The sequence below is a fragment of the Pleurodeles waltl genome, chromosome 1_2, assembly GCF_031143425.1.
Source record: "Pleurodeles waltl isolate 20211129_DDA chromosome 1_2, aPleWal1.hap1.20221129, whole genome shotgun sequence".
Taxonomy (NCBI): Eukaryota; Metazoa; Chordata; class Amphibia; order Caudata; family Salamandridae; genus Pleurodeles; species Pleurodeles waltl.
Window position 1 is genome coordinate 1,300,465,816 of NC_090437.1, and position 26,502 is coordinate 1,300,492,317.

Sequence of the window (26,502 nt, forward strand, 5' to 3'; positions counted from 1 at the left end):
ATGTTACCACTCATTTAGATTTATGGAACCATGTCCTTAATTGGCTTATGCCCTGTTTTTTTATTAACAAATCTAAAAATAGATTTGCACACTACTCACATTTTCTGTATTTGTATTCTTTGATCAGTCATGCTGCCTTGTGACAAATTTGCTTCAAATAGGATGCCTAAATAATTGAAGCGTAAAACCTTAGTGATCGGGGTCTCGCCAATAAAGGATTTTGTTTTGGTGTTTTTGAAGGATTACTCGTGATTTAACTTTAGCCTTAGACTTGTCAAACTTGTTTCTGTCCTATCTTATAGATATCTTATAGATTGGTCACAGCCCATCAGAATAGGAAACTTTCTCCCTTTGAAATACCATAAGGATTTCCTTCACGCTTCCTTTTCAATGTTTACTTGCAGTCACAAAGTGATGTCCTAACAAAATGGGCTTCTCCTTTCTCTAGTATACGGATGATGCCCATCTGTATACTAAAATTAAATGTTAAAATGGCCTAAAGGAACTATGAAACTAATATGAAAAACTAAGGTTGAATCCATAAGACAGCATTTCTGCTCCCCTCAGCAAAAGTCATTCACCTACAAGGACTGGATAAATAACTTTAGGCATTTCTAATTGAATACCTCAATGTCCATAAGCTGCAGACAAGGCAAAGTATTCCAATTTGAGACTATGGTTGAGACTGTGGGGATGTTTACAATGTAATCTGGGAAAGCTCAAGTCCTTTCTTCCAGATAAAGACTTGACTTAGGCATCCAGGCCTTAATCATCTCACCTGAACTGTGGCAAGATTCTGCTGAGTTTCTTGCTTAAAACTTGGAAATCATTTCAGACCAATCCTCCAAGGGTCTCCAGTTGTGTTGACATGTCTCACCTATTATTAAAGTAGTGGCTGACTTTTTTTGGAACCTTGGTCAATGTGTAAAAATGCATGTCTTGCCTACAAGGTGATCCACCTGAACAACTTTCTGGACACTCCCAGATTTTGAAATACTGCTACCCCCAGTCTTTCCCCATAAATGTGGGAATAATGTGGCATGCTTTCCTGGTGCATATCAAATTGGCTGTGCCAATCAAGCTTTTAAAGCATGACTTCAAACATCACTTTTCTAAAAACCTTATAGGACCTGAACTGGACTATTCAAAAGTGCATGCTGAATACATATTACCTGTATTTTCATGCATGAAATCCTTTTGGCTTTTTTTTTTTTTTTAAATTTATAATTTTTTATTTCACTTCTACGCTTAGTACCACTGCATCATGCACTAAAACAGTTTATACCTGGGAGTCTTTACCTTCTATTTCAAGAACTAAAATAAGTTTGATTCTAGGTTATTGGTTCCTGCAAACATTGCACTTGTTCCTTAATTATCAGATAAGGTGTCAGTAAATCCTTACAATAATAAGAATATTTGTCTGAATTTAATTTTCCAGTCAGTAGTTGATTTTAACAATTTAACTTGATAGTAATGTATGTGGCAAAAACACAATTGCAACGATAACTGACTATTTCTATGATTTGTAAGTAGTTTTTTAAATGTTACTTTAAATTGTTTTTATCTTACCATAATGCACCCTTAGACATTTTACTAGTAAACAGTGGCACGACATTAACAGGAAGTATGTGACTGTTTACTTTCATCAGGATTGGATTCAACACCAGAATACCACTACTCACATTGAGAGCTGTCGTCAAATACGCAGCAAGTGAGTATTACTTATTGTATGTATGTTGGTATCAATGTTTTACTTTAGTACGATATAAAGGTCAAAATGTGGTGGTTGGAAAGATTGACTTTTCAGTTACAGGCCTTTACTGTGGGTAGTGTGAACTGCTTGGCAGTCTCCATTTGTATAGGAATACAACAAAACTTATGTGGGGCTGCTTTGGCCCTCATCACTAAGTACAGCTATTATGTTTTGAGTATTTTGTGTCAGTGGTTATATATTGCTCAGTTAATGCTATTTCATTGAGAGCTGTGTGGTGCCTTGCATTCCTGGATAACAACGTTTCTTCTTTAAATGTAAGCTATTATTTTTTTTTTGTTATTTTGTGCAACTCATGCACACGGCATAGTACCTCCTACACTGTCACCATCTGGTTTGAAATTCGAAACTTTGGCAGGACTCAACCCCATCAACAATGGCAGATGGCCTTCTTAGAAGATGACTTACTTATCGCTTCTACTGAAGTAAAAAAGAGTGATTTAATTCAAACTACGTCCATCTTTTCTTGCATTTCTTAAGAGTTTTCTATAGAATAACAGTTTTTCCTCAAATCTTGGGAGACTTGTTCGACCTGATTTTATTCTACTTACGGTTCTAGTTCGGGCTACGCTAATACAAGGAATGGCCAGAAGATGGTCTCATTGTTGGAGAAGAGGTGTGCCTACTTGCTCCACTAATGGATACTTACTCACTGTAGATTCCTCACATTTGAATATCCTAGGCGCAGACTGGATCCAGAAGCTTTTGCCATAGCTCTCCAGCGGGCCTAGCTTCTTCTCGACCTGGAAGATAATCATGGTGACCGTACTGGAACCATAAATCAACCTTTATGGCACCTCAACGTTAGTTGTGTGTTTTTTTTTTTTTTTTCTTTCTTTTTTTACTACTTTTAACTAGTGTATGAGCTGCTCTCTTCACTCATGCAGGGGAAGTAGTTTTGTGCAAGTAATGTCACTTAAAAAAGTCAAGGTTAATACCCTGTTGAAAACGTGATGTACAAATGTCCATTATAGAGCCAAACTGTGATTGCCTTTGGCGTCCCAGCTTGAGACAAGACTTGAGGTGTGATCTTGGTTTAGTTATTAATCTGAATGTAATAAATAAATGAGAAGCCAAATGTATTTATGCCTAGGGATAAAGACGGCCACAGAAGTCGTTGCTACACTAGAAGTCTTTTCGGAGTCACAGGATCGAGTGACTACTCCTCTCGGTCATACTGCGCATGGGCATCGACTCCATTGTTTTCTTTCCGCTGTCTGGTTCGGACGGGTTTCCTCTCACTTTGTGATTTCAAATCTGAAACTTTAGAAAACTCCTTTAATCGTCTGTATTGTTTTGCGTTTCCATCTAGCCTCGAACCGATAGTACTGTTGGAATCTAGATTTCGCCCTTCTGGGCACGTGTGCCCGTCTCTGGCCTGTTGCGTGGAAGCCTGATGGATCGGACTCCATTTCGATTCTGCCCTCGGTGCCACGCAAAGTTTCCGTACGCAGGCCAATACCTGGTTTGTAATCGGTCTTTCTCCTGATCACAAAAGATTGTGAGGCCTGTCAATCAAAACCCTAGACACATGCTTCCTTTACTTCGGAGGTGAATAGAACTCTAATAAGAAGCTATAGACTTGCTCCCAGGGAGCTAGTCTTTCTTTACCTTCACTCCTCCTCTGAGAGCTTACTAATTCAAGTCCTAAGGAACTAATCGGCTTAACTCGGGTGCCTTCCTCACCCCCTGATAGAAAATCCCAAAAATTCAAGTTTAGACAGTGTTTTCCTCGGGGAACCTAGGTCTAAGAGCCATAAATGCAGCATGTTGTTTTGACTGTTGCATGTATGCTGTGTGGTATACATCAGCTATGGTTGTTCCTAGCCTATCAGACTACCTCAGACATGCTTTGCTGAGGTAGATCGCAACAAACAGGATGCAGCCTGTCACACAACCAAAACTGGGCATGACTGTTTCCATTGCTACATGTATCTCCTCCTCCTCCTCTTTAAGGAGATGTTGGTTCAGTTCCTCTGGATTTTTGAGAGACATCTAAAATACCTTAATGGCTGCTTTGGAAAAGGTTTATGGAGGGTTGAGCTACTGCAGGCTATTTAGGTCTCCAAGCTTTGAGAGGCGTTAAAGTCCATTTTCAATCAATAAAACCAGTTCTCATTGGCCTACAAGCACAGCAACCCACACCCCTCCCCTACACCAGGAAGGAGGCAGAGAAAAGATTGTGCAAAACCACTTAAGTTCTCCTCCCTGGCACCACCAGGGAGCCACAGTAGTTTGGCTATAAAGTACAGACAGTGGGAGGATAGGTAACCTCTTATCTACAGGATCAGAAGGCTTTTACACCAGACCTATAGATCTTACAAATAGTGGAGAGGGTTCCACACTACCTTTTCCTCAGCAACTCCCCTAGAATGCATTCATGTCTCTCTTGAAGCAGAAGAACATCTACGTAATCTGCAGCAGTAAATGGCAGCCCTGCTGTAGAAAGGAGCAGTGGAGTCAAGGTCAGAGCAGGAAAAAGGACAGGGATCCTACTCTCAATACTTAATCCCCAAAAATGATGGCAGCCTTCCTCTGATCTTAGATCTTCAGCTCTTGAATTTCTTCTCATGCAAGTAGAAGAATCTCTCTAGCTCCACGTCTTCTGGTGCTAGATGCAGAAGGCTTGATGGTATTTCTCGGCATGAGGGATGCCTATTGTCACACCCTTATCCTGCCAGTTTATAGGAAGTATCTACAATTCGTAGTGAAGTTCTCTACTAGTTAGAAGCCTTTGCAATTGGCCTTACTTTGGCTCCGCAAGCCTGCACTATGGTGATAGCAGCTTATTTCAGAAGGAATCAGTGTTTCCTTAGATGAACCAGCCGGTTTACACCAGATGGTTTTGCACCACTTGGAGGACAGTATGCCTGTTCTACTTGGGCTCTTCAATGTCTCCAGGTTTTATCTGGAGCCTCTCTGCTTGTCTGTTTCATAGGAACAGTACTAGATGCTACCGTACTCTGAGCATTCCCTCCTCCACAGAAGATTCAGGACATTTGGAACATGATTGGCATGTTTCAACCACATGCTCCTATTCCAGTCCTGACTGTTTTACACCTGTTCAGTCTGGCCTCATGCATTCTCTTGGTCACTTGTGTAAACTGACTTGTAGGCACTCAGTACCTCTGTAGGCTGTGGTTTCAGCACCAATGAGATTTAAGACTCCATATCTCCACGGTCACTGCTGCAGATTTGGCCTGTTACAAAACAAAATAACTCCTCACAAGAGATACTGGTGTGCCCTGCCAGTAGTGGCGACAGTGACGGACACCTTCCCTTTTGGATGGGGTGTGTGCATCTGAGCAATCTGGAGATTGCTTATCAGTCTGCTACAGACTATTTGACTAGTGCTCAAGGCCTTCCTCCTCTTCGTGGTCAGTTGGTCCTTAAACAGTGTAATTAATTGGCTTGCTGTATGGTGCACTAAAGCTTGCAGAGTTCAGTGGATCCCCAGTTGGTTTGCAGAGGCAAATGTAGATAGGACTAATGCTCTATTTTGTGGGTGAGCTGTTGGAAACGAGTCTGTGGTGGCTGAACTGGTCAGGACCTCTTAGTCCACACAGTAGCTGGTGGGTTTTCAGACCTCTAAGGTGCCCTCTTTGTGCATTTATTAATAAACTCACTGATTCCAGTGACAGATTTATTATTCTGAGATGTTTAATACAAAACATCTCAGGATTCAGAGAAGCCATCATATAGTTGGGGAACTTGTAATGACCAGTGCCTGCCATATGCATGTAAAATGGCTTCCCTGTTCCCTTATTATGACTCAGAAACGACCGGGATATAGCAGGTGTATATCTGTTCCTGCATATATGCCCTTACATGTGCCTTAATGCACTCTGTCTTAGGTGACCTGGCATATGGGTTGGGGGGGGGGGGGCGGGTGTGTAGTACATATGTTTGCCAGCAGGTGCTTTAGATGGTTGTAAACCAACTAGCCATGGTGGGACATCTTTCCTGACATCCTCAGCCAACAGCGCTCTATGGATCATAAGTGTCTGGAGCAAAGAAAAAAAAAAAAGTGCTAAGTGGTGCAAAATCCCGTAGGATTTTCTGCTGTGGGGGGGCACTGCTTTGGTATCTGTTCATATGGTGAGAGTTTGTGGTTAGTCTCTACCAGATAAGGCATTACCGAAGGTAAGTGCCTTGTTCTTTCCGCTACACTACGTTTGCTCCTGTAGTCTAGATTCCTGTAAAGCTTTCCAACACCAAGCCCAATTTACCTTCATCACACCAGATTGGCCAGGAAAGATGTGATACAACGATCTTCTGCACCTCTCTATGGTCTGCTTCAACTACGAGTGAATGTATTCTCCAGTGGCAAGGGCAGACTCTGAACTCCAATCTCCAAGCTCTCCACTTTCATGCCTGGAGATAATGGGGCAGTTTTAGTGCTTTCTGTGTCCAATCAGAAGTGGTTGACATGATCTTAACCGCTTGTCTGCCATCAAGTAAATCAGTCCTTTCAGGTAGGTGGCGTAAACTTGTTTCTTTGAGTTCCAGTATGAAGTATTGACCCTCTGAAGGCTAGTGTGGCCAATATCCTGCAGTTTGCCTTGTCCTTAGCCCAACCAGGGCATGTTCTTGGCAGTGTCCAAGGACACATTGCAAACTTGTCAACCTTTTTGTGCCAGACAGATTGACCATCATTATTCAGGTCACCAGGGCCATTTGCTTTTTCAAGGGACTAAAATCTATTTACTTTTTGTTATTTGTTTAATTAAAATTCCTGAATAGGAGTTGGCTGTAGCTTTAACGTTCTTAGTTGTAATGTGATTGGACCTCTATTTGAGCTTTGCTATTGTTACCACTTATCCTTCTTACCCTGGCCCTTCATATTTGTCACCTGCAGGCCTCTGGCAGTTGTCCACCCTTTACATATTTCTTCCTGAAAAAATTACTGCAGTGTTTCAGTTCCACCTTAATCGGCCTTTCAACCTTTTATTCCTCTTCTCCGCTCCCCACCCCAATGAAGGAATTGGAGACTGTCAAAGTTGGACCCTAGATGTGTGGTCATCTACATGGATGGCAGTAAAGATATCAGAAGTTCAGCTCTTTATCGGTTATCCAAACAATAAGGAAGAATCCTCTCATTGAGCTCTCTTGTGCATAACGATTTGCTGTAGAAAGAAAGGATCTGTCCTAGGGAACCCTAGCATATTCTACTAGATAAAAATCTGCTACTGAAGCCCCAGCGAGAGGAATGCCAGTAGTGGACAAATGTACAGAAGCAACGTGGCCACACCTTCACCGCTGTTTGGACTCTGAAGTGTGTAGGGATGGGCATTTTGCCTGCTCAGCACTACAGGATTTCCTTAGACTTCCTTTCAGACTTACCGCCTTTCTAGTATTGCTTGGGAATCTGCAGGTAGAAGTATCAGTCCGAACAATAGTTGATCAATTACTTTCAGTAACTATCTGTTCGATGGCATGTGTAGCTGCAGATACACATGCTGTGCACAGTCCGCCGTCTGGTGTTGGGCTCGGAGTGTTACAAGTTGTTTTTCTTCGAAGAAGTCTTTTCGAGTCACAAGACCGAGGGACTCCTCCCCTTTCGGTTCCATTGCGCATGGGCGTCGACTCCATCTTAGATTGTTTTTTTTCTGCCATCGCGTTCGGACGTGTTCCTTTTCGCTCCGTGTTTCGGGTCGGAAAGTTAGTTAGAATCTCGGAAAAAAACGTCGGTATTGTTTCGTTCGGTATCGGGTTAGAACAAATCGACACCGAATCTTGAAGAGCTCCGGTGGCCCTTCGGGGTAATTTCGATCCCCCGTCGGGGCCTGGTCGGCCCGACCGCGTGCGACTTCAAGACTGATGGAACAGACCCCGTTCCGCTTCTGTCCTAAATGCCATAACAAATATCCGTATACGGATCAGCATCTGGTCTGTAACTTGTGCCTGTCCCCGGAGCACAAGGAGGATACGTGTGAAGCCTGTCGAGCGTTTCGGTCGAGGAAGACGCTCAGAGACCGAAGAGCCAGAAGATTGCAAATGGCGTCCACGCCGACAGGACAACATCGGTTCGAGGACGAAGAGGAAGCGTTCTCCATCCACGAGTCGGATTTGGGGGAATCCGACGCCGAAGACATAACAACCGTGAGTAAGACGTCGAAAATTAGGACTCACGAAAAGTCCACAAAAGCCCAGGGGACGCCACTGCCAACAGGCCATGGCTTAACCCAAAAACTAGGTGACCGAGCCAAGGCACCGAAAAAGGGCATGCTGGTGTTGAAGTCATCCGACTCCGGTCGTGATACTGCCACACAGCAACCTCTGAGCCGAGACACCGGCTCTGAGACAATTCGGCACAGAGACAGCGGCACCGAAGATGTTCGGCACCGAGATACCATGCCGAAATCAAAAATCTTCTTCGGAGCCTAAAAAGCCTACCGAAACGGTTTTGGTACCGAAAAAAGCCTCGGAACCGAAAATTAGTTCCTATACAGAGGAACAAGGACTAAACACCCAATTGCATAGATTTGGTGAAGAGCTTAAAACTGTAGAAATTGACTACACTCAAAGGAGGCTTCACATCCAGGAAGACACAGGGAAGATAACCACTCTACCCCCAATCAAGATGACAAGGAAACTTGTTTTCCAACAAGGGGACAAGCAACCACAAGCAAAGGTGGTAAAGAAAGTAACACCACCACCTTCTCCACCACAATCAACACATGCATCACCGGCGCAAACTCCACCACTAATGCACTCACCAGCTCATACCACAATGAGCCAGGATGATCCCGATGCATGGGACCTCTACGACGCCCCAGTGTCTGACAATAGTCCAGACTCATATCCAACTAAACCGTCACCACCTGAGGACAGTACATCATATGCACAGGTGGTCGCAAGGGCAGCCGAATTCCACAATGTCTCACTACATTCGGAACATATTGAGGATGACTTTCTCTTTAACACCCTGTCCTCCACCCATAGCCAGTATCAAAGCCTTCCCATGCTCCCAGGAATGCTAAGGCACTCAAAACAAATATTTCAGGAGCCAGTTAAAGGCAGAGCCATAACTCCAAGGGTGGAGAAAAAATATAAGGCACCTCCCACAGACCCAATATTTATTACAACACAACTAACACCGGACTCAGTAGTTGTGGGGGCAGCTCGTAAAAGAGCCAACTCTCATACATCAGGCGACGCACCACCTCCAGACAAGGAGAGCCGCAAATTTGATGCAGCGGGAAAAAGAGTTGCAGCAAATCAGTGGCGTATCGCCAACTCGCAAGCACTCTTGGCAAGATACGACGGGGCTCATTGGGATGAAATGCAAAATCTCATCGAACACCTTCCCAAGGAGTTCCAAAAAAGAGCGCAACAAGTGGTGGAAGAGGGACAAAGTATCTCGAACAATCAGATACGGTCTTCCATGGATGCAGCCGATACAGCTGCAAGGACAATAAACACTGCAGTCACAATACGGAGGCGCGCTTGGCTGCGCACTTCTGGGTTCTAAACCGAAATCCAACAGGCTGTGCTCAATATGCTGTTTAATGAACAGCAATTGTTTGGGCCGGAGGTAGACACTGCCATTGAAAAACTAAAAAAGGACACCGATACAGCCAAAGCCATGGGCGCACTCTACTCCCCGCAGAGCAGAGGCACATTTCGGAAGACACCTTTTTAGGGGAGGTGTAGGAAGTTGGCTCTGTATGTGCTATTTCAAAGTAAGGAATAGCATGCACAGAGTCCAAGGGTTCCCCTTAGAGGTAAAATAGTGGTAAAAATAGATAATACTAATGCTCTATTTTGTGGTAGTGTGGTCGAGCAGTAGGCTTATCCAAGGAGTAGTGTTAAGCATTTGTTGTACATACACATAGACAATAAATGAGGTACACACACTCAGAGACAAATCCAGCCAATAGGTTTTTATATAGAAAAATATCTTTTCTTAGTTTATTTTAAGAACCACAGGTTCAAATTCTACATGTAATATCTCATTCGAAAGGTATTGCAGGTAAGTACTTTAGGAACTTCAAATCATCAAAATTGCATGTATACTTTTCAAGTTATTCACAAATAGCTGTTTTAAAAGTGGACACTTAGTGCAATTTTCACAGTTCCTAGGGGAGGTAAGTATTTGTTAGTTTTACCAGGTAAGTAAGACACTTACAGGGTTCAGTTCTTGGTCCAAGGTAGCCCACCGTTGGGGGTTCAGAGCAACCCCAAAGTCACCACACCAGCAGCTCAGGGCCGGTCAGGTGCAGAGTTCAAAGTGGTGCCCAAAACACATAGGCTAGAATGGAGAGAAGGGGGTGCCCCGGTTCCGGTCTGCTTGCAGGTAAGTACCCGCGTCTTCGGAGGGCAGACCAGGGGGGTTTTGTAGGGTACCGGGGGGGACACAAGTCCACACAGAAATTTCACCCTCAGCGGCGCGGGGGCGGCCGGGTGCAGTGTAGAAACAAGCGTCGGGTTCGCAATGTTAGTCTATGAGAGATCTCGGGATCTCTTCAGCGCTGCAGGCAGGCAAGGGGGGGGTTCCTCGGGGAAACCTCCACTTGGGCAAGGGAGAGGGACTCCTGGGGGTCGCTTCTCCAGTGAAAGTCCGGTCCTTCAGGTCCTGGGGGCTGCGGGTGCAGGGTCTCTCCCAGGCGTCGGGACTTTAGGTTCAAAGAGTCGCGGTCAGGGGAAGCCTCGGGATTCCCTCTGCAGGCGGCGCTGTGGGGACTCAGGGGGGACAGGTTTTGGTACTCACAGTATCAGAGTAGTCCTGGGGTCCCTCCTGAGGTGTTGGATCGCCACCAGCCGAGTCGGGGTCGCCGGGTGCAGTGTTGCAAGTCTCACGCTTCTTGCGGGGAGCTTGCAGGGTTCTTTAAAGTTGCTGGAAACAAAGTTGCAGCTTTTCTTGGAGCAGGTCCGCTGTCCTCGGGAGTTTCTTGTCTTTTCGAAGCAGGGGCAGTCCTCAGAGGATGTCGAGGTCGCTGGTCCCTTCGGAAGGCGTCGCCGGAGCAGGATCTTTGGAAGGCAGGAGACAGGCCGGTGAGTTTCTGGAGCCAAGGCAGTTGTCGTCTTCTGGTCTTCCGCTGCAGGGGTTTTCAGCTGGGCAGTCCTTCTTCTTGTTGCAGGAATCTAATTTTCTAGGGTTCAGGGTAGCCCTTAAATACTAAATTTAAGGGCGTGTTTAGGTCTGGGGGGTTAGTAGCCAATGGCTACTAGCCCTGAGGGTGGGTACACCCTCTTTGTGCCTCCTCCCAAGGGGAGGGGGTCACAATCCTAACCCTATTGGGGGAATCCTCCATCTGCAAGATGGAGGATTTCTAAAAGTTAGAGTCACCTCAGCTCAGGACACCTTAGGGGCTGTCCTGACTGGCCAGTGACTCCTCCTTGTTTTTCTCATTATTTTCTCCGGCCTTGCCGCCAAAAGTGGGGCCTGGCCGGAGGGGGCGGGCAACTCCACTAGCTGGAGTGTCCTGCTGGGTTGGCACAAAGGAGGTGAGCCTTTGAGGCTCACCGCCAGGTGTGACAATTCCTGCCTGGGAGAGGTGTTAGCATCTCCACCCAGTGCAGGCTTTGTTACTGGCCTCAGAGTGACAAAGGCACTCTCCCCATGGGGCCAGCAACATGTCTCGGTTTGTGGCAGGCTGCTAGAACTAGTCAGCCTACACAGATAGTCGGTTAAGTTTCAGGGGGCACCTCTAAGGTGCCCTCTGTGGTGTATTTTACAATAAAATGTACACTGGCATCAGTGTGCATTTATTGTGCTGAGAAGTTTGATACCAAACTTCCCAGTTTTCAGTGTAGCCATTATGGTGCTGTGGAGTTCGTGTTTGACAGACTCCCAGACCATATACTCTTATGGCTACCCTGCACTTACAATGTCTAAGGTTTTGTTTAGACACTGTAGGGGTACCATGCTCATGCACTGGTACCCTCACCTATGGTATAGTGCACCCTGCCTTAGGGCTGTAAGGCCTGCTAGAGGGGTGTCTTACCTATACTGCATAGGCAGTGAGAGGCTGGCATGGCACCCTGAGGGGAGTGCCATGTCGACTTACTCGTTTTGTCCTCACTAGCACACACAAGCTGGCAAGCAGTGTGTCTGTGGTGAGTGAGAGGTCTCCAGGGTGGCATAAGACATGCTGCAGCCCTTAGAGACCTTCCTTGGCATCAGGGCCCTTGGTACTAGAAGTACCAGTTACAAGGGACTTATCTGGATGCCAGGGTCTGCCAATTGTGGATACAAAAGTACAGGTTGGGAAAGAACACTGGTGCTGGGGCCTGGTTAGCAGGCCTCAGCACACTTTCAATTGTAAACATAGCATCAGCAAAGGCAAAAAGTCAGGGGGCAACCATGCCAAGGAGGCATTTCCTTACACAACCCCCCCCCAAACGAAAGAGGATGAGACTAACCTTTCCCAAGAGAGTCTTCATTTTCTAAGTGGAAGAACCTGGAAAGGCCATCTGCATTGGCATGGGCAGTCCCAGGTCTGTGTTCCACTATAAAGTCCATTCCCTGTAGGGAGATGGACCACCTCAACAGTTTAGGATTTTCACCTTTCATTTGCATCAGCCATTTGAGAGGTCTGTGGTCAGTTTGAACTAGGAAGTGAGTCCCAAAGAGGTATGGTCTCAGCTTCTTCAGGGACCAAACCACAGCAAAGGCCTCCCTCTCAATGGCACTCCAACGCTGCTCCCTGGGGAGTAACCTCCTGCTAATGAAAGCAACAGGCTGGTCAAGGCCATCATCATTTGTTTGGGACAAAACTGCCCCTATCCCATGTTCAGAGGCATCAGTCTGCACAATGAACTGCTTAGAATAATCTGGAGCTTTGAGAACTGGTGCTGAGCACATTGCTTGTTTCAGGGTGTCAAAGGCCTGTTGGCAGTCCACAGTCCAGTTCACTTTCTTGGGCATTTTCTTGGAGGTGAGCTCAGTGAGGGCTGTCACAATGGATCCATATCCCTTCACAAACCTCCTGTAGTACCCAGTCAAGCCAAGGAATGCCCTGACTTGAGTCTGGGTTTTTGGAGCTACCCAGTCCAGAATAGTCTGGATCTTGGGTTGGAGTGGCTGAACTTGGCCTCCACCTACAAGGTGTCCCAAGTAAACCACAGTTCCCTGCCCTATCTGGCATTTGGATGCCTTGATAGAGAGGCCTGCAGATTGCAGAGCCTTCAAAACCTTCCTCAGGTGGACCAGGTGATCCTGCCAGGTGGAGCTAAAGACAGCAATATCATCAAGATAAGCTGTGCTAAAGGACTCCAAGCCAGCAAGGACTTGATTCACCAACCTTTGGAAGGTGGCAGGGGCATTCTTTAAACCAAAGGGCATAACAGTAAACTGATAATGCCCATCAGGTGTGGAGAATGCTGTCTTTTCTTTTGCTCCAGGTGCCATTTTTATTTGCCAGTACCCTGCTGTCAAGTCAAAGGTACTTAGAAATTTGGCAGCACCTAATTTATCAATGAGCTCATCAGCTCTTGGAATTGGATGGGCATCTGTCTTGGTGACAGAATTGAGCCCTCTGTAGTCCACACAAAACCTCATCTCTTTCTTTCCATCTTTGGTGTGAGGTTTGGGGACTAAGACCACTGGGCTAGCCCAGGGGCTGTCAGAGCGCTCAATTACTCCCAATTCCAGCATCTTGTGGACTTCCACCTTGATGCTTTCCTTAACATGGTCAGACTGTCTGAAGATTTTGTTTTTGACAGGCATGCTGTCTCCTGTGTCCACATCATGGGTACACAGGGGTGTCTGACCAGGGGTTAGGGAGAAAAGCTCAGGGAACTGTTGTAGGACTCTCCTACAATCAGCCTGCTGTTGGCCAGAGAGGGTGTCTGAGTAGATCACTCCATCTACTGTGCCATCTCTTGGGTCTGATGACAGAAGATCAGGGAGAGGTTCACTCTCTGCCTCCTGATCCTCATCTGTTACCATCAACAGATTCACATCAGCCCTGTCATGGAAGAGCTTAAGGCGGTTCACATGGATTACCCTCTTGGGGCTCCTGCTTGTGCCCAGGTCCACCAAGTAGGTGACCTGACTCTTCCTCTCTAGTACTGGGTAAGGGCCACTCCATTTGTCCTGGAGTGCCCTGGGAGCCACAGGCTCCAGAACCCAGACTTTCTGCCCTGGTTGGAACTCAACCAGTGCAGCCTTTTGGTCATACCAAAACTTCTGGAGCTGTTGGCTGGCCTCAAGGTTTTTGGTTGCCTTTTCCATGTACTCTGCCATTCTAGAGCGAAGGCCAAGTACATAGTCCACTATGTCCTGTTTAGGCTCATGGAGAGGTCTCTCCCAGCCTTCTTTAACAAGGGCAAGTGGTCCCCTTACAGGATGACCAAACAGAAGTTCAAAGGGTGAGAACCCTACTCCCTTCTGTGGTACCTCCCTGTAAGCGAAAAGCAGACATGGCAGGAGGACATCCCATCTCCTTTTGAGTTTTTCTGGGAGCCCCATGATCATGCCCTTTAATGTCTTGTTGAATCTCTCAACTAAGCCATTAGTTTGTGGATGGTAAGGTGTAGTGAATTTATAAGTCACTCCACACTCATTCCACATGTGCTTTAGGTATGCTGACATGAAGTTGGTACCTCTGTCAGACACCACCTCCTTAGGGAAACCCACTCTGGTAAAGATACCAATGAGGGCCTTGGCTACTGCAGGGGCAGTAGTCGACCTAAGGGGAATAGCTTCAGGATACCTGGTAGCATGATCCACTACTACCAGGATATACATATTTCCTGAGGCTGTGGGAGGTTCCAGTGGACCAACTATGTCCACACCCACTCTTTCAAAGGGCACCCCCACCACTGGAAGTGGAATGAGGGGGGCCTTTGGATGTCCACCTGTCTTACCACTGGCTTGACAGGTGGGGCAGGAGAGGCAAAACTCCTTAACCATGTTGGACATATTGGGCCAGTAGAAGTGGTTGACTAACCTCTCCCACGTCTTGGTTTGTCCCAAATGTCCAGCAAGGGGAATGTCATGGGCCAATGTTAGGATGAACTCTCTGAACAGCTGAGGCACTACCACTCTCCTAGTGGCACCAGGTTTGGGGTCTCTGGCCTCAGTGTACAGGAGCCCATCTTCCCAATAGACCCTATGTGTTCCATTTTTCTTGCCTTTGGACTCTTCAGCAGCTTGCTGCCTAAGGCCTTCAAGAGAGGGACAGGTTTCTTGTCCCTTACACAGCTCTTCCCTTGAGGGTCCCCCTGGGCCTAAGAGCTCAACCTGATAAGGTTCAAGCTCCAAAGGCTCAGTTCCCTCAGAGGGCAGAACTTCTTCCTGAGAAGAGAGGTTCCCTTTCTTTTGCTGTGTTGCAGTTGGTTTCCCAACTGACTTTCCTGTTCTCTTGGTAGGCTGGGCCATTTTTCCAGACTCCAGCTCTACTTTTTCACCCTGTGCCTTGCACTGTGCTCTTGTTTTCACACACACCAGTTCAGGGATACCCAGCATTGCTGCATGGGTTTTTAGCTCTACCTCAGCCCATGCTGAGGACTCCAGGTCATTTCCAAGCAGACAGTCCACTGGGATATTTGAGGAGACCACCACCTGTTTCAGGCCATTGACCCCTCCCCATTCTAAAGTAACCATTGCCATGGGATGTACTTTTCTCTGATTGTCAGCGTTGGTGACTGTGTAAGTTTTTCCAGTCAGGTATTGGCCAGGGGAAACCAGTTTCTCTGTCACCATGGTGACACTGGCACCTGTATCCCTCAGGCCCTCTATTCTAGTCCCATTAATTAAGAGTTGCTGTCTGTATTTTTGCATGTTAGGCGGCCAGACAGCTAGTGTGGCTAAATCCACCCCACCCTCAGAAACTAGAGTAGCTTCAGTGTGGACCCTGATTTGCTCTGGGCACACTGTTGATCCCACTTGGAGACTAGCCATACCAGTGTTACCTGGATGGGAGTTTGGAGTGGAACCTTTCTTGGGACAGGCCTTGTCTCCAGTTTGGTGTCCATGCTGTTTACAGCTATGACACCAGGCCTTTTTGGGATCAAAGTTTTTACCCTTGTACCCATTGTTTTGTGAAGAGGCTCTGGGCCCACCCTCCTGTGCAGGTTTTTGGGGGCCTGTAGAAGACTCTTTACTATTTTTAGTTTTGGTTGTCTCATCACCCTTCTGCTGGGGAGTCTTTGTGACCCCTTTCTTTTGGTCACCCCCTGTTGAAGTCTTGGACACCCTTGTCTTGACCCAATGGTCCGCCTTCTTTCCCAAGTCTTGGGGAGAAATTGGTCCTAGGTCTACCAGATGCTGATGCAGTTTATCATTGAAACAATTACTTAACAGGTGTTCTTTCACAAATAAATTGTACAGCCCATCATAATTACTTACACCACTGCCTTGAATCCAACCATCTAGTGTTTTCACTGAGTAGTCAACAAAGTCAACCCAGGTCTGGCTCGAGGATTTTTGAGCCCCCCTGAACCTAATCCTGTACTCCTCAGTGGAGAATCCAAAGCCCTCAATCAGGGTACCCTTCATGAGGTCATAAGATTCTGCATCTTGTCCAGAGAGTGTGAGGAGTCTATCCCTACACTTTCCTGTGAACATTTCCCAAAGGAGAGCACCCCAGTGAGATTTGTTCACTTTTCTGGTTACACAAGCCCTCTCAAAAGCTGTGAACCATTTGGTGATGTCATCACCATCTTCATATTTAGTTACAATCCCTTTGGGGATTTTCAACATGTCAGGAGAATCTCTGACCCTATTTATGTTGCTGCCACCATTGATGGGTCCTAGGCCCATCTCTTGTCTTTCCCTCTCTATGGCTAGGATCTGTCTTTCCAAAGCCAATCTTTTGGCCATCCTGGCTAACTGGATGTCCTCTTCACTGGAGTTATCCTCAGTGATTTCAGAGTTGTTGGTCCCTCCTGTGAGGGAACCAGCATCTCTGACTATTATTTGTGGAGTCAGGGCTTGAGAAGCCCTGCTCTCCCTAAGTAGGACTGGAGGGGGGGAATTTCCCTCCAAGTCACTATCTTCATCCTCTGAGTTGCCATCCTCAGAGGGGTTGGCCTTTTCAAACTCTGCCAAAAGCTCCTGGAGCTGTACTTTGGTAGGTTTGGGGCCCATTGCTATTTTCTTTAGTTTACAGAGTGACCTTAGCTCTCTCATCTGTAGATGGAGGTAAGGTGTGGTGTCGAGTTCCACCACATTCACATCTGTGCTAGACATTATGCTTCTAAAAGTTGGAATACTTTTTAAGAATCTACAACTGGTTCTAGAATCTAATTCAAACTTTTACAAACTTTTAAACTCTAAAAGAAATGCTAACCAGGATCTAACACAAGGCCCTAGCAGGTCTTTTAAGAATTTAGAAAACTTTTCAAATTGCAAAAATCAATTTCTAATGACAATTTTGGAATTTGTCGTGTGATCAGGTATTGGCTGAGTAGTCCAGCAAATGCAAAGTCTTGTACCCCACCGCTGATCCACCAATGTAGGAAGTTGGCTCTGTATGTGCTATTTCAAAGTAAGGAATAGCATGCACAGAGTCCAAGGGTTCCCCTTAGAGGTAAAATAGTGGTAAAAATAGATAATACTAATGCTCTATTTTGTGGTAGTGTGGTCGAGCAGTAGGCTTATCCAAGGAGTAGTGTTAAGCATTTGTTGTACATACACATAGACAATAAATGAGGTACACACACTCAGAGACAAATCCAGCCAATAGGTTTTTATATAGAAAAATATCTTTTCTTAGTTTATTTTAAGAACCACAGGTTCAAATTCTACATGTAATATCTCATTCGAAAGGTATTGCAGGTAAGTACTTTAGGAACTTCAAATCATCAAAATTGCATGTATACTTTTCAAGTTATTCACAAATAGCTGTTTTAAAAGTGGACACTTAGTGCAATTTTCACAGTTCCTAGGGGAGGTAAGTATTTGTTAGTTTTACCAGGTAAGTAAGACACTTACAGGGTTCAGTTCTTGGTCCAAGGTAGCCCACCGTTGGGGGTTCAGAGCAACCCCAAAGTCACCACACCAGCAGCTCAGGGCCGGTCAGGTGCAGAGTTCAAAGTGGTGCCCAAAACACATAGGCTAGAATGGAGAGAAGGGGGTGCCCCGGTTCCGGTCTGCTTGCAGGTAAGTACCCGCGTCTTCGGAGGGCAGACCAGGGGGGTTTTGTAGGGTACCGGGGGGGACACAAGTCCACACAGAAATTTCACCCTCAGCGGCGCGGGGGCGGCCGGGTGCAGTGTAGAAACAAGCGTCGGGTTCGCAATGTTAGTCTATGAGAGATCTCGGGATCTCTTCAGCGCTGCAGGCAGGCAAGGGGGGGGTTCCTCGGGGAAACCTCCACTTGGGCAAGGGAGAGGGACTCCTGGGGGTCGCTTCTCCAGTGAAAGTCCGGTCCTTCAGGTCCTGGGGGCTGCGGGTGCAGGGTCTCTCCCAGGCGTCGGGACTTTAGGTTCAAAGAGTCGCGGTCAGGGGAAGCCTCGGGATTCCCTCTGCAGGCGGCGCTGTGGGGACTCAGGGGGGACAGGTTTTGGTACTCACAGTATCAGAGTAGTCCTGGGGTCCCTCCTGAGGTGTTGGATTGCCACCAGCCGAGTCGGGGTCGCCGGGTGCAGTGTTGCAAGTCTCACGCTTCTTGCGGGGAGCTTGCAGGGTTCTTTAAAGTTGCTGGAAACAAAGTTGCAGCTTTTCTTGGAGCAGGTCCGCTGTCCTCGGGAGTTTCTTGTCTTTTCGAAGCAGGGGCAGTCCTCAGAGGATGTCGAGGTCGCTGGTCCCTTCGGAAGGCGTCGCCGGAGCAGGATCTTTGGAAGGCAGGAGACAGGCCGGTGAGTTTCTGGAGCCAAGGCAGTTGTCGTCTTCTGGTCTTCCGCTGCAGGGGTTTTCAGCTGGGCAGTCCTTCTTCTTGTTGCAGGAATCTAATTTTCTAGGGTTCAGGGTAGCCCTTAAATACTAAATTTAAGGGCGTGTTTAGGTCTGGGGGGTTAGTAGCCAATGGCTACTAGCCCTGAGGGTGGGTACACCCTCTTTGTGCCTCCTCCCAAGGGGAGGGGGTCACAATCCTAACCCTATTGGGGGAATCCTCCATCTGCAAGATGGAGGATTTCTAAAAGTTAGAGTCACCTCAGCTCAGGACACCTTAGGGGCTGTCCTGACTGGCCAGTGACTCCTCCTTGTTTTTCTCATTATTTTCTCCGGCCTTGCCGCCAAAAGTGGGGCCTGGCCGGAGGGGGCGGGCAACTCCACTAGCTGGAGTGTCCTGCTGGGTTGGCACAAAGGAGGTGAGCCTTTGAGGCTCACCGCCAGGTGTGACAATTCCTGCCTGGGAGAGGTGTTAGCATCTCCACCCAGTGCAGGCTTTGTTACTGGCCTCAGAGTGACAAAGGCACTCTCCCCATGGGGCCAGCAACATGTCTCGGTTTGTGGCAGGCTGCTAGAACTAGTCAGCCTACACAGATAGTCGGTTAAGTTTCAGGGGGCACCTCTAAGGTGCCCTCTGTGGTGTATTTTACAATAAAATGTACACTGGCATCAGTGTGCATTTATTGTGCTGAGAAGTTTGATACCAAACTTCCCAGTTTTCAGTGTAGCCATTATGGTGCTGTGGAGTTCGTGTTTGACAGACTCCCAGACCATATACTCTTATGGCTACCCTGCACTTACAATGTCTAAGGTTTTGTTTAGACACTGTAGGGGTACCATGCTCATGCACTGGTACCCTCACCTATGGTATAGTGCACCCTGCCTTAGGGCTGTAAGGCCTGCTAGAGGGGTGTCTTACCTATACTGCATAGGCAGTGAGAGGCTGGCATGGCACCCTGAGGGGAGTGCCATGTCGACTTACTCGTTTTGTCCTCACTAGCACACACAAGCTGGCAAGCAGTGTGTCTGTGGTGAGTGAGAGGTCTCCAGGGTGGCATAAGACATGCTGCAGCCCTTAGAGACCTTCCTTGGCATCAGGGCCCTTGGTACTAGAAGTACCAGTTACAAGGGACTTATCTGGATGCCAGGGTCTGCCAATTGTGGATACAAAAGTACAGGTTGGGAAAGAACACTGGTGCTGGGGCCTGGTTAGCAGGCCTCAGCACACTTTCAATTGTAAACATAGCATCAGCAAAGGCAAAAAGTCAGGGGGCAACCATGCCAAGGAGGCATTTCCTTACAGGAGGGTTTCGGGGTCAACCCACAGAAACCAACACTTCACAGACAAGACCACCTACCTACCAGGGTCAATATCAAAGGGGAGGTTTTCGGGGACAATATAGAGGAGGCCAATTCCCAAGAAGTCGGGGAAAATTTCAAGGTCCCAAAACCCCTCAAAATAAACAGTGACTCAAGTCACACAACCCCATCACACAACACCAGTGGGGGGAAGACTTAGCCAATTCTACGAATCTTGGGAAGAAATAACAGACACTTGGGTCTTAGCAATTATCCAACATGGCTATTGCATAGAATTTCACAAATTCCCTCCAAACGTCCCACCGAAAACACACAATATGTCAAAACAGCATATAGATCTTCTAGGACTAGAAGTTCAAGCATTACTACAAAAGGACGCAATAGAATTAGTACCAAGCCTACAGAAAAACACAGGAGTTTACTCACTGTATTTTCTAATACCAAAGAAGGACAAAACTCTGAGACCAATACTAGATCTCAGAACACTAAATACCTACATCAAATCAGACCGCTTTCACATGGTCACATTACAAGACGTAGTCCCACTGCTCAAACAGCAAGACTACATGACAACATTAGACCTAATGGATGTGTATTTCCACATACCGATACATCCTTCCCACAGGAAATACCTAAGGTTCGTATTCAAAGGAATACATTACCAATTCAAAGTGTTGCCATTCGGAATAACAACTGCGCCAAGAGTCTTTACAAAATGCCTGGAAGTAGTAGCTGCACATATCAGAAGGCAGCAGATACACGTGTTCCCTTACTTTGACGACTGGTTAATCAAGACCAACACGCTAACCAGGTGTTCACGTCACACAAAGTATGTCATACAGACCCTTCACAAGCTGGGTTTCTCCATCAACTATGCAAAGTCACACCTTTTGCCGTGTCAAACACAGCAATACTTAGGAGCGACAATCAACACAACAGAAGGGATAGCCACTCCAAGTCCACAAAGGGTTCAAACATTTCACAAGGTGATACGGGCCATGTATCCAACACAAAAGATACAAGCAAAAATGGTATTAAAACTCCTAGGCATGATGTCTTCATGCATAGCCATTGTCCCAAACGCAAGATTGCACATGCGGCCCTTACAACAATGCCTAGCATCACAATGGTCACATGCACAGGGTCAACTTCTAGATCTGGTGTTGATAGACCACCAAACATACATCTCACTTCTATGGTGGAACAGTACAAATTTAAACAAAGGGCGGCCTTTCCAAGACCCAGTGCCACAATACGTCATAACAACGGATGCTTCCATGACAGGGTGGGGAGCACACCTCAATCAACACAGCATCCAAGGACAATGGGACATACATCAAAGGAAGTTTCACATAAATCACTTAGAACTGTTAGCAGTATTTCTAGCGTTGAAAGCATTTCAACCCATGATAACACACAAATACATTCTTGTCAAAACAGACAACATGACAACAATGTATTATTTAAACAAACGGGGGGACACACTCGACACAGTTGTCTCCTAACACAAAAAATATGGCATTGGGCAATTCACAACCACATTCACCTAATAGCACAATTTATTCCAGGGATCCAGAACCAGCTAGCAGACAATCTCTCTCGGGATCACCAACAAGTCCACGAATGGGAAATTCACCCCCAAATACTGAACACTTACTTTCAAATTTGGGGAACACCTCAAATAGATCTATTTGCAACAAAAGAAAACGCAAAATGCCAAAACTTCGCATCCAGGTTCCCACACCATCAATCCCAAGGCAATGCTCTATGGATGAATTGGTCAGGGATATTTGCGTACGCTTTTCCCCCCTCTCCTTCCATATCTAGTACACAGATTGAGTCAAAACAAACTCAAACTCATACTAATAGCACCAACATGGGCAAGACAACCTTGGTATACAACACTACTAGACCTGTCAGTAGTACCTCATGTCAAGCTACCCAACAGACCAGATCTGTTAACACAACACAAACAGATCAGGCATCCAAACCCAGCATCTCTGAATCTAGCAATTTGGCTCCTGAAATCCTAGAATTTGGACACTTAGACCTCACACAAGAGTGTATGGAGGTCATAAAACAAGCTAGAAAACCTTCCACTAGACACTGCTATGCAAATAAATGGAAAAAATGTGTTTGTTACTGCCATAATAATCAAATTCAACCATTGCACGCATCTCCAAAAGATGTAGTAGGATATTTACTACATTTGCAAAAATCAAATCTAGCTTTCTCTTCCATAAAGATACATCTCACCGAAATATCTGCTTACCTGCAGATTACTCATTCAACTTCCCTATTTAGAATACCTGTCATTAAAGCGTTTATGGAAGGCCTAAAGAGAATTATACCACCAAGGACACCACCTGTTCCTTCATGGAACCTCAACATTGTCTTAACAAGGCTCATGGGTCCACCTTTCGAACCCATGCATTCTTGTGAAATGCAATACTTAACGTGGAAAGTTGCATTTCTCATTGCCATCACATCTCTAAGAAGAGTGAGTGAGATTCAGGCATTTACCATACTAGAACCATTTATTCAAATACACAAAAATAAGGTAGTTCTAAGAACAAATCCAAAATTCTTACCAAAGGTTATCTCACCGTTCCACTTAAATCAAACAGTAGAATTGCCAATGTTCTTCCCACAGCCAGATTCGGTAGCTGAAAGAGCACTACATACATTAGACATCAAGAGAGCACTAATGTACTACATTGACAGAACAAAACAAATTAGGAAGACAAAACAACTATTTATTGCCTTTCAAAAACCTCATACAGGAAATCCAATTCCAAAACAAGGCATTGCCAGGTGGATAGTTAAGTTTATTCAAGCCTGCTATCTTAAAGCAAAGAGAGAGCTGCCTATTACACCAAAGGCACACTCAACCAGAAAGAAAGGGGCTACCATGGCCTTTCTAGGAAATATTCCAATGAACGAAATATGTAAGGCAGCAACATGGTCTACGCCTCATACATTTACCAAGCACTACTGTGTAGATGTGTTAACTGCACAAGCCACAGTAGGTCAGGCTGTACTAAGAACATTATTTCAAACTACTTCAACTCCTACAGGCTGAACCACCGCTTTTGGGGAGATAACTGCTTACTAGTCTATGCACAGCATGTGTATCTGCAGCTACACATGCCATCGAACGGAAAATGTCACTTACCCAGTGTACATCTGTTCGTGGCATTAGTCGCTGCAGATTCACATGCGCCCACCCGCCTCCCCGGGAGCCTGTAGCCGTTTAGAAGTAGATCTTAAACAATTGTACATTTGTAAATATATTACTTTAACCTTTATTATGTACATACGTATTCATTCCATTGCATGGGCACTATGACTAACATACACAACTCCTACCTCACCCTCTGCGGGGAAAACAATCTAAGATGGAGTCGACGCCCATGCGCAATGGAACCGAAAGGGGAGGAGTCCCTCGGTCTCGTGACTCAAAGACTTCTTCGAAGAAAAACAACTTGTAACACTCCGAGCCCAACACCAGACGGCGGACTGTGCACAGCATGTGAATCTGCAGCGACTCATGCCACGAACAGATGTACACTGGGTAAGTGACATTTTCCTTCTGGTGCGTCACACCTGCTGCAAAAATTCAGTAGAAAGACTTGAACGGATGTTTAGGTAGGTCTTTGTTGAAGCATCAAAACTATGGAATTAATTACCCCTAAATATAAGATCCACGTATAACTATCTGGTCTTCAGAAGACTACTCAAAAGCGGTCTCTTTCCTTCATAACCACCATATCCAAACAGCAATGGACTGCATATGCCTGTGTTGATAAATATTTGTAATCTGATTGTGTATATTCTAGATATGTATAGTTCTTTCAGAAATATGTATAGTTACTATTCCATAATAAACTATATACGTAGTCTTTAAGCCTGTTTAACAAATGTATATTTACTCACGGGTATATATAACTATTTAACAGCAGGCATTTCGCTATTGAAAAACTGAGGAAAGCTAAATGAATGTTAGGAAAGTACACTTGTTAACATCAAATTTGACAAATCTTGAAAGTCTGTGTTTATACTACACAACTTTACTTCTTGTATTATACCCAGTATTATATTCCTTAAACATATATTCACCCCTCTCATCAATCTATCCTCCATCACCCACTCTGACTCACCGTTAACCCACACCTCAGTTTACTACTATGATGTCCCAAATAACCCTACTAAATTCTCCGTCATTTCTCACCTTTGACTCCTCCAAAACACCATCTGCTACTATAATCTCCCTAACACTTTCCCACAGACTCCTCCCTCCTCCATCTCTCCTTTACTCACCCCAAGCCTCATCCTATAACTATAAACTCCCAATTAACACTTCTGGATTCTTCCCTCCCTTTATCCCTCGATTACTCTAGTCAATCCAACTAACAAACTCTCATATCCTCAGCTCAAATGAACCAATACTCTACTCCAATTTCCCTATACTAATCCACCACTAATTCCTCTGGGGTTCTGGAGTAGCGTGCATCTCGCTGATAAGCGCTTCGACTCCTAGTCGGGGGTAGTAAGCGCTATATAAATACACTTACAATTTCCTTGGCCATTTTATGACTTCAGTAAGTCCCCATAACTCCACATGTGGAGTTGGAGCCAGTGCCATCTGCCGGTGTGAGCTGTGGCAAAAGTTTCTGGGTCCAGTCTGCACCTGGGATATTTAAAGTTGATGGATCTGCTTGTAGATTGACTGTCCACCAGAAAGATAGTTAAGAATGTAATCCATTCTTCCTTCAAGCTTATACTTTATGGCTGCCACAGCTATTCACTTCCTATGCTTGGGTTGCATACTTTAAGCAGAGCTAAGTTAACAGTGTCTAGTGCTTCTTGATATAATGTGCAGCACCTCTGGTGGGTTTATGGGTTTTCTGGTTTGGGTGAGGAAAAACCTCAGACATAGTAGTACATTTTTTTTTCTTCAAGTTTTCCGAAGGCCTTATTTTCCCAACCATCTATCTCCCAGCCCATCTTTTCTGCTCTATTTTCCATTCTATCCTTGGTCTCTGAACATCCAAACCATGACAAAACTGTAAATATATATTGAAAGTGCACCAGATGTAAACTTGTATATCCCTTCATAATTCTTAATTTTAGATTAATTTAATTACATGTAAATACTCACTGAATGAACCTCTGCAGGCTGACACTTTATATCTTTTGTAGATATCCTGATTGGAACCCGCAAGCTCTTGGTGCTTTGAGGTAGGATATTCTTTGAGTATTTAAGCTCAGAGTGGCGATAGGAAAATTAGGTGGTATTGATCAGCACAACTCATATTTTTGGGTGAGATTAATCACTTTTTCCTACTCTTAAATCGAAAAAAGCATGCAAATTAATTCCTAGAGGTTTGTTCATAAATGTTTCCTTTCTGTCACAGTTATTCTTAATTTATATTGTGCTACTTAGAGAGAAATTAGTATGACCCACTAATTCATTGTTAAATGAGTTATGCTCCTTGCTAGCCAGAAATAAAGGCATGAAGAACAAGATCTGCGTGCAGCAGCACTGCAGCTCAGTTTCAAATGCATTGATACATCTGTGTCACGCGTTCGCTGATGTAACAAGAGACAGTCTGCCTTCACCACCCCCAAAAGTGGTTGTACTGATCCTTCAAACCTGAGCCAGTCTTCTAGCATGTGTGTATTTAGTAGTTGATTCTTGAAGTTCAGGTCAGTTGTGATCCTACAAAGACCAGTTATCAGTGATGACGATGGGAGTTGTTGCAGCTCTATTTTTTTGTACTGTTCGATAAATTTGAAACCCCACCCCCCACCCATTTCCATGAGTCTTTGCCGTTTTTATTTCAAACCTATGATATGCAGATACTTACAGACCTTAGGTTGTATAAGATGATTTACAGTAGTATAAAAAAAGTTAGTCCACCATTGATTCAGTACTTTTACATTTTGAAACATAACTGAACTTGATCTAATCCTTAAAATGCCCTAAAAGTAATAACATCTAACCTCATAACAAATAGACCAACATCGCAAGAATTCCTTTTAGCAGCAATAGCTTAAATTAAACGTTTTGTTTTAGTCTTATTACACCTGGAGGAATTCTGGCCCGCTCTTACTTACAAAACTACTTGGGCCTGGAAGTGTTTAAGGGTATTTGTATATTTGCTGCTGTCTTTAGATGCTGAAGCATCTCCCTAGTTTGCACACTGGGAGTTGACTTGGCCATTCCAAAATCCTTCCTTCCATTTTTTTTTTTGGGGCTATTCAGTTGTATCTTTACTGGTATTTTGGCTCACTGTGTGGGTTAATCAACTTCTTTATTGTTGGATAGAAGTTCATTTACATGTAGAAATTCTTGGTGGTGAGTCATCCTTATACTGTGGCTGTAAATCTCCCCCCCCCCCCCCCAAAAAAAGCCAGCGCTGTGGTCTCCTTTCCAGAAGGCTGGGTTCCGGAATAGAACTGAGGTTCTATTTTGCGAACAAAAACTGCCGAACAATGTGCTTTTTGGAGAGAAGGCTGTCTGCTGGCTACTCTTTTACAAAAGGCAGTATTTTCCTAATGATAGATTCATGGGCTGTCTAACTGACAGTCCTATGGATGAGTGGTCTATGGATCCCTGGAT

General features: G+C 45.3%; 1 protein-coding gene across 1 annotated transcript in view; it reads left to right on the forward strand.

The window, feature by feature from the left end:
* ZNF638 (zinc finger protein 638) overlaps positions 1–26,502 on the forward strand; it is a 383,308-nt gene that overhangs the window by 26,759 nt on the left and 330,047 nt on the right. The window contains exons 3-4 of the mRNA XM_069205880.1: positions 1,650–1,711; positions 25,080–25,118. Of these exons, the coding sequence (XP_069061981.1) occupies positions 1,650–1,711; positions 25,080–25,118 (101 nt within the window). The remainder of the gene's footprint in view (positions 1–1,649; positions 1,712–25,079; positions 25,119–26,502) is intronic.